Source organism: Solea senegalensis, linkage group LG15 (assembly GCF_019176455.1).
Source record: "Solea senegalensis isolate Sse05_10M linkage group LG15, IFAPA_SoseM_1, whole genome shotgun sequence".
NCBI lineage: Eukaryota > Metazoa > Chordata > Actinopteri > Pleuronectiformes > Soleidae > Solea > Solea senegalensis.
The window spans coordinates 12,941,305-12,950,346 of record NC_058035.1 but is presented as its reverse complement, the minus strand read 5'-3'; the positions used below and the strand labels follow the sequence as shown (position 1 = coordinate 12,950,346).

General features: G+C 39.2%; 1 protein-coding gene across 1 annotated transcript in view; it reads right to left on the bottom strand.

The window, feature by feature from the left end:
- Positions 1-4,927: 4,927 nt before the first annotated feature.
- cpeb3 (cytoplasmic polyadenylation element binding protein 3) overlaps positions 4,928-9,042 on the bottom strand; it is a 34,915-nt gene continuing 30,800 nt past the window's right edge. The window contains 2 exon segments of the mRNA XM_044046340.1: positions 4,928-6,710; positions 8,076-8,257. Of these exon segments, the coding sequence (XP_043902275.1) occupies positions 6,483-6,710; positions 8,076-8,257 (410 nt within the window). The 3' untranslated portion in view covers positions 4,928-6,482.

Below are 9,042 nucleotides of genomic sequence, written 5' to 3'. Positions count from 1 at the left end.
CTACACCTCTATTTTTTTCCCTTATGCATGTTATTGGTGATGACCAGTAGATGGCACAGTTGTACATTGAAGAACAAGAAATATGGTATGGGAAAGGATGCATGCAAAAGACCACAATGTTTCACAGTGTCATACAACTATGTTTAATAAGATTTGCTTATTAGTACAGAAAAATTAAGATGGGGACTACAAACTCTGAAGTGGTAGTAAGCGTTAGCAGCACTGAACTTCATGTTTTACTGCAAAAAGTTCAACCATATAGATCTAAGTCAACAGGCTCAAAAAAGCCTCACCAACATAGAACCAGTGTACAAGTCAGGAAAGGAAAACCAGAGAAAATGTAAGCACAAATCCCAAATAAAATTAGTCACATGTAGTGGGATATTATTATTTTTTTTTCTTTTTCAGAAAAGCACATTACCAGTATTTTTTTCATTCATATTGATAGTTTACCTACCCAGAAAACACCCAAAAGTGAATGTACAGTTTACCATCAGGTCACATGAATGGAGCGGAATGTATATAAAATGGTTGCTCATTCAAATCATGAGCTTTTTCGTTTGCACATACTGTTATATACTGTTTTATAGCATAAGAATAAAACAATAAGGCCAAGGACTAGATTAACACTTGATGGTGAAGAATACTGAGCACTAACAAAAAGGAGGGCAACCAGCAGCATTGGTAATATTAGCCAAACAAAATTAGAAGTCAGAGTAGTAGTCAGAGTTTCTGCCTGAATTAAATTAAATGTGTATTATTTTGGGATATGTTTATTTTCCATCTTAATTGGAGTAGAATTAGAAAATATCTACACCTCTTTTCTGCGTATGATGCTAGGGCTTGAAGCAGGTTAGCATAGCCAGTTATTGTAGCTTAGCATAAAGACAGGAAAACGGCAAACTTCGCTCTGGTAAAAGTTTACAAAATCTGAAATCTGTTCTGAACAGCAGCTTCTATATGACATTTCATGTATTTTCAGACCCCACTGTAAAATAACACATTACTGTTTATGTAACTCACCAGCCATTTATTTAAGTAGACCTGTTCAAATCAACCCGAATATTTGAGTACATGACAGCAACTCAAAGCAGTTTAAAAATTTAATCGTTAGACATTAATTAGCAATATCTGCAATGTCATTCTTACTAGTCAAAACTACAGTTATAGATATTTGTAATTCAGTTTTTACTAGTTAGAATTACTAGTTAGAAGGTGACTTTTGCCATTCATGTGTATGGGGTTTGTCATTATATCTATCTACTGTAGAGTTGTAGATATCTACATTGTCATTCTGACTAGTCATAATTCAAGGTCAAGATATGTTTAATTATCCTCAAATGAGGATATGTCTCTTTTTAGATATCTTATATCTTAAGTTTCAGATAGTCAACATGATAGCTAGCAAGAGTTGTATATCTGAACCTGGAATTTGAGATATCTATTATGATAAATGGCAAAAGTGTCGTCATTTCTGACTACTGAATTTACGAATATTTGACAGATACCGTCACAGATATCTACAAGAACAATTCATACTGACGTCACAGCTATCTGTTATAGTTATTCCAGAGAGTCAAACTTGGAATGTGAAAAAGGCTTGTCATATGTACAGTAGACATGGTCAAGAAGACCTGCTGAAGTTTAAATTGAGAATGGGAAAGAAAGATGTTTTAAGCAACTTTGAACATGGTATGGTTGTTGGTGTCAATCAGAGTATTTTTTTTTAAAAAAACACTGGACACTTTATTAGGTTTACATAATACCTAAAGGAGTGTAAATTGTACTTGAAGTAAAACTTCAGTGAGTGATCATTCCAAAGTAGACCAGCACATTATTTTTTGCACTTTGTTGAATTATATGAACACTGTGCATTTTGATTTGGCACTTCAGAGATACATGAAGGCAGATTTTATTACTTTACAGCTGCTCCTCTCCTTTTCCAGTCTCGATGCCAAGCTAACCATCTGCCGTCTGCTGCAAATTCATATAAATCGCACAGCTGCGACAGTAGCATTGATTGTCTCAGCTAGCTCCACAGGATGGATGTAGAAGACGACGACCAGAAGCTCTGTCTAACATAACATCCCAAGGCTGCAGAATATCTCACATGTGAGGAAATGAAATAGTGGGTTATTATGGAGTAAGAGATTGGAGTTGCAAAAGCCGTGAAAATGTCGTCCGTCTGCCACAATTACATCACAACATACTGCGTCTATACGCTCCATTATGCCAGTTTTATTTTATTGCCCATTCATTTGTTTACAGTGGGAATCATTTTAAACATCAACCACCAGCCAGTTGTTTGTGAGTACTTCTTTTTTTTCTCTGTGGATCACTTTCACACTAATGTAAAGCAACATCAGCGAGTTAACACATAAAGCTTAGCATTTTCAAGAATCAAGACACTTTAGTAACAATATTACAAAGTCGTTGTTTGTTTTTTTTTCTCAGCTTCAACAGCAAAAATGAAAAAGTGAACAAATGAAAAAATAAAAGAATTAGCATCATAAAATTAATTTATTCCAAGTAAAAATACAAAATAATATTAATGACATTGACCAGATATGAAAGTCTCCCCCAGAAATAACTATTAATGGTTGAGCAAAAAAGTCTGTAAAGAAATAAAATATGAAACAAAACAAAAAATGAAAATATGTAAATATGTTTAAAGTCTTTTCTTTTTTAGCAAAACTTTCTAAAAAATAATTAAAATTTCTCAGTACAAAGGCTACATTACTACTGGAAGGGACTAGCAGGTAGAGTAAGTAAATACACAGTAGAAAATGATTTTAGTGAATCACAATGCTTGCAATGAAAATAATTCTGCAATAAAGATTTATGCCTCTTTTTTTTTCTTGTTTTCTTCTTTTCTACAAACAGTACAAACAGTATTGCACATTACAACAAAGAGTCAAGGTTCTTAGCCTTATAAAATGGGACTAATTCAAGTCTTGCGTGAATAGAAGGCCACCAGACAATGATGCACCTTTGGGGGCTTTCGATCAAGTTAGAGGTGAAAGACGTTGTGTCTGTTTTGTGTTAAAAATAACATTCTTTTCTCTTCTGTTTACCTCTCTTTTTTATTTTCTCCCAACAATGTCAGGCTAACAAATCAGGGTCACATCACGTTTTTTTTTCTCGTTTTTTTTTTACAAAACAAAAAGGGAGCACATACTAATAGGAAACATAAAAAACATCTCTTAAAAAAATAATGAACAGAAGATCTCTTTCACAACTCTGGTCAGCATAGTAAATGATTGATTATAAATATACAAAAAATGTGGGAAATATGTTCAGTTTTCTCTCTGAGCACCTGATAAAATGTATTATTTATTTATTTATTTTATCTTTATTTGTCCAATTTGACCAATGGGACACATACGCTGTCATCTCCACTGTAATAAAGTAGGCTATACTCGCACTAACTACATCATTATATTAGTTAATAAAGCTCTAGCTCCTTCAGTTTTTGTCTTTTTCAAAAAATAAATTCTCAAAACAAAAGCAAATAAGAATGATAAAAAATAAAAAAGAAAGAAATCCAAAACCATCTGTTAAATCATTTCTCTTGAATATTTAAATTAATATAGTTTTTCATCTGAATAAACTTACTTAGAAAATATCAGTTTCTCTCCTAATATAGTTCAAAATTGAGGTATTGCAAAAGATCTTGTCAGTCAGAAAGCATGTCGCGTGTCATCTCTCCGTTGTTTTTTTCGTCTTTTCACAACAAGAACGGCTGACTGTTGAAAACTGTTCCGATACAAAGAGTAGTGCATAACAAATATCGATCATTGAGAAGGAACAAACATAGAAAAAAGCCGCCTGGGTGGGGAAAGAAATGTCACAAAACACCCAGAATTCACTTTCATAGGGATACTTATTATTACTCATGGTTAGCTTCTTCTTTTCTTTCTTTTCCTACCAGTAATAAAAGGTCTTCTGCTTTTGTTTCAATGTTTTCTTTCTTTCTAGGACAAGAACAAACAAACAAACAAACAAAAAAACAGTTTGCGACTAAAACAAGAGAGGGGAGAATCACAACTCACAAGGGTGTGGGTGGGGGTACAGGGTGGGGTGAGGTGCGTCAAAACACAGATTAAAATGCAGTGATGAAAGATCCTGATCAGATTATCCACCAAACTGCTAAAACGAGTGTAACCTGCCCCCCGACCCCTCAGCTCAGACCCCAAACCAGAGGTGCACTTGCCTTCAGCAGCCAATACTTAGATTTTTTTTAATATATATATATATATATATGTATATATATAGATATATAGCATTCATCAAAACTACCAGACCCCATCCGATCCTCTCAATTTAACTGCGCACCATTTTGATAAAAACAAAAATATATATTTTTTTATATATATATAGTATGTCCACCATCTTTAAGCAGGTCCATAACTTCAAGCTTTGCAGGAAACAAAAACATCTGGGTAAAAATGGTAAACCCACCCCCCCCCACCCTTCCATCCCCTCCCTCCCCTGTCATGTAGTGAGACCATGTGCAGAACTCGGTTCATAAACCTCAAGTCTCCAGTAGCTTCAATAACAATAATGATAATAATAATAATTCATATCCACCCTCCGTCCACCCCCCTTCTTCCTCGTCTAATCCACCGCAACCTCCACCGAGCAGGCGGCTGTTCGCTCTGAGTGTTAGGTGGTCTGTAAAAAAAAAAAAGAAAAGTGAGCTCTTTGGTTGCATTGTGGGACGTTAACATGGAGGGGTTTTTTTTGTTGTTGTCACCGGTGGAACAAATGAAAAGAAAGAAAAATGAAAGAAAACTCAGTTCTCACTTTAAGCTCACATCGTTGCGTCCTCTCTTCAGATCGTATGTGTTGAGAGACTTCTTTTTTTTTTTTACTCTTTACATGTACAACTGGTGCAAACTTGTGTGTGTGTGTGTGTGTGTGTGTGTGCGTGTGTGTACAGGAGAACATAGATACTGCACGTGTGCACACACGAGTTATGAAGTTTCACAGGACTTCTATGTCGGACGTTGACGACAGTTAAAGCGAATCACAGTTCTAGGCATACTCAGACCTAACTACATACGGTATAAAAAATTGCACAATTATATCAAGAACAATCACTGCAAAAAAGTACTTCACCCATCGTAGACAGATTTAAATGGTAATCCTACATTTCATTTCGTGTTGTGATTAAAAAGAAGAAAAAAAAAACAAAACTTCTGAACGCCCCCCCCCCCGTTTGTCTGGATGTGTACAGGAACTATCTACTCTGGCGTCGCAGAGCTTCCTTTGACCAGTTTTCCCTCTTCCTGTCCAGTCTCCTGTGAGTCCAATGTACGCCTTTAGTGTATTGTGCAAACATGGGCAGAATTAAATAGTAGACATGATACTGAAAAGTGTATTGCATGCAGCAACCTGATTGAAATAAACATGCAGTTAGGGGCGACCCACCCCGACCCCCACAAAAGGTAGCCGTCGTTGTCTTGAGGGCGTCCCCTAAATTCCCTCCCTCCCTCCCGGTTCTTCACTACATCCGTTATTATTTTACACCCTAGCCTGAATAAAGTACGTATATGGTACGTGTTTATACCACGGGTTTAGCAGCACAGCTATTGCAGCATTACATTTACATAACACTAAAAAATAATGTTATTATAAAAATAAAGACCTACAAATTGAGAACAAACTAATCTGAATGAGCGTAATGAGGTATTAATATTTTCAGAGTGAAAATTGAGCGCGAATATATAGCCGTGATATTTATTTATTTTTACTGGGGTCCACACTACGGGATAGTTGTTAAACCTTGCTACATCTTATGCCGTGTTTTGTTTTTGTGTTTTTTTTAATTCCTCTGTGCATTAATGTCACTTGCCTTTGGTAATTATTATCTTTTACTAGGGGCAATGTAGCTAAGTGCATGCTTCTTTTATATAAAATTGGATTATCTATATATTCATACATATATATAGATAGATACAAAAGGAAAAAAAAAAGATTTGTTTTAAATATTCGTATGGTATGGTCCCACCTCTGTCTCGGTAAGGGGGAGGGAGGGGGAGAGGGGGTGAGGTCCAGGAGGACGTACCACACCAGCTCGTCAACAGACGGTAGTCAGGTTTCTAACATACTATCCTGTGTGTGTGTGTGTGTGTGTGTGTGTTTTACTGAGATCTTGTGCCGAAGTGCAAATTCTAAGCTGATATCTTTTCCCCACAGAGCTTCATCAGAGGGCAACACCGGACCATGAGTCCACATGAGTCCTGTGTGGTATGACCACTGTCTTCTGTGTGTTTTTGTTTTGTTTTAATCAGGTGTTTGTGGGGGAGAGCAGGGTGGTACTGTCAGAGATGTGTGTGTGTTTGTTGTTGTTGTTGTTGTTGTGGTTGCAGTACTGTCCCGGGCTGTGGGATAGCAGGGTTTCTCGGGAGGTTTGCGGCGGGGTCAGGAGGTGTGGGTTCATCGGGGCAGGACTGACTCACGCCCGCCCGCACCCCCCCTCAGCTCCAGCGGAAGGACACATGTCGAGGGCGGTCGCCCCCTTCCTTCACCAGTGGCTTATGAAACTCGCGGCCGGCTCGTGAGTGGATGCTAGCCCAGCAGTACTCACAGTAGTACTGCAGACAGGTGACATTGGCACAGAAGAAGGGGGCAAACTTCCCCCCGCAGCGCGCCCCCTGGCACTCATCACACATCTGGTCGTCCAGGACATATGGCTTCACCTCCACCTGGGCAGGAAAAACAAGGTAGTTCATTATCTTTCACAAACAAAGATCATAACAGAAGTAGGAAAGTCGGAATATTTAACATGTAGCAACGACTCATCACGAGTAGATTAGGGACAGGGATTAGATCAGCTGTGACTTGCAAGAAGTGTCATCAAGTGTAAACAAATGCAGCAATATTCAAGATTTTCAGATAATCCGTTTATCATCTTCTGATCCACGTAACGCACTGTAAGCCTCATCTCAAATGATGTGTATGTACATGAGTCATGTATTTGTTAAAAATTAACCCCCCCCATGAAGCCCATATTTAAATAAATAAAACCAACTCCGGTTTTCTCCACTCCACCAGTAGAAGAGTTCAACCACAGAGCCAGGAGAAAAGACACGAGAGCCTTTCAGAGCAGGAGTGGGCAGGGGTGGATGCTAACCTTGCTATCTTGTGGCCACAAAATGAAAGGTTATGGAATCCTTTAACAGAAGGAGGCGGCCCTTCTCTGCCTGACTAAGAAACAACTACAGTGCAAAACAGATCCCCTGCCGAGGGCAACGAGCGTAAAACAAGAACAGTGGACGGTGGACAATGATTGTGTCCATTATTGAGAGCCATTTGCACTTAAGGGACTTGACAATATTGAATTCCACGAAGATAACTGTTCCATCATACAACTCGGATGTTTTAAAAGATGCCCTCCTCTTGTACAACACTACATAATAATTCAATAAAGAGTCTTTTTTTTGCAGCAGCAATTTGATTTACTTTTTGTTGTTTAAATGGTTTTGTTGTGACTTATGTTTCAAGGATATATCTTTATTCAAGGCTTTTGTGTGACTCTGGCCTTTGAACATTATTTTGTATTCCACCCAGCTCCAGACATAAATAAAACACTCCCACTAAGAAACCCCCACTGAAGATAGATGGGTGATAGCAGAGGTGGGGTTGGACTGCCCCGCCCTTAAGAGGCTCGACTTCCTGGCCGACAACCAGTCTCTCTCGGTCACAATCTGTCCCATTGCAATTGGCCGGCAAGCCCAAAATAACCATGGATATACATGTATATGCAGGGAACTACTATAATTAAAGTAGCCCTATGTGTCTGCGACTTGAAACATCTGCTGGGACTCCCACCAGCCAAAGGCTGTAGTGATTACACAGCCCAGCCAGGCCTTCCGTAACCGTCTGCTGTGCTGAGCTGTTTGGCTGAGAGCGCGGCTATAATAAACGCCGTGATACATGGGAGAGCGCTCAGGCGCAGTGCGGCTCTGATACATGCCATCGGAATGACTGAGAAAACCTCAGCTGTGGTGGGGACCCTGCCTTCTGTCAGAGGGCGGATGTTGTGAATGGGAGTTCATGAACCCGCTCACCCTTTTGTCGATGTCATTGTGCTGCAGCTGAACGAAGCGGGCGCTGATGGCAGCGATGTAGCTCTGCTGATTGGAGAAAGCGACGCGGCCCGCGCCCTTCGGGTATTTCAGCTCCGGGTCTGTGTCAATGCCGGCATAGCAAACCCCTCCGTACAGCCGGTCCATGATCATAGCCAGCTCCACTGAGGAGGAGAAGAGATGAGAGGGGGAGAGGTGATTATTGCTGCAGCCAGACCTCAGTCCTCCCAGGAGTTACTGTGCATGAAAGACTTTTTTTGTCCTCACATTTGGTCTTAAATTGACTTCACTGTCTCTTCATAAGTACTATAGAAGAGGGTTGAATGTGCAGTGCATAACATTTAGGAGGGTTTATTGGCAGAAAAGTGAATATACTACACGTAAGCACTGTATGTTTGTGTATATGCAAACCGTTCAGAGGGATTCTGTCACAAAACACGTCACCACGTCTCAGCAGAGCTTCCGCTTTATTTATTCATTTATTTAATTTCCTGACTAAGTGATTAAGCCACAGTCTTTTTCTTGAAGTTGCATAATATTCCACACTCCGTGTGTGGACAACAGATGTGTAGAAGGTGCTGCACATGATAAAAAATAAACTCTTTTAAGGTAGATCCTTAATTGTGATTAACATGTTTAAAGCTATTACAGACTAATACAAACATAAGTACCTCCCTCCTAATAAAACCCTTAATCGTTCCACAGTGGACCGTCTATGTTATTAACCGATGTAAAAAAATCTACCCTGTTGCACTATTTATCAGAGCAGTAGTCTCAATCTGCTGGTATAATTAGTCGGGGTCACATTGCAGACAAGCCAGTGATGTTTATCCCACGAGTGGACTGAGCCTTTCATTACACCATGAATTCTTAACACGACGACCATTTGGCCTGCGTCCTGGAAACCCAAGAAGAGGATTTCTTTCTCTCAGGGAGAACTTTTCATCAC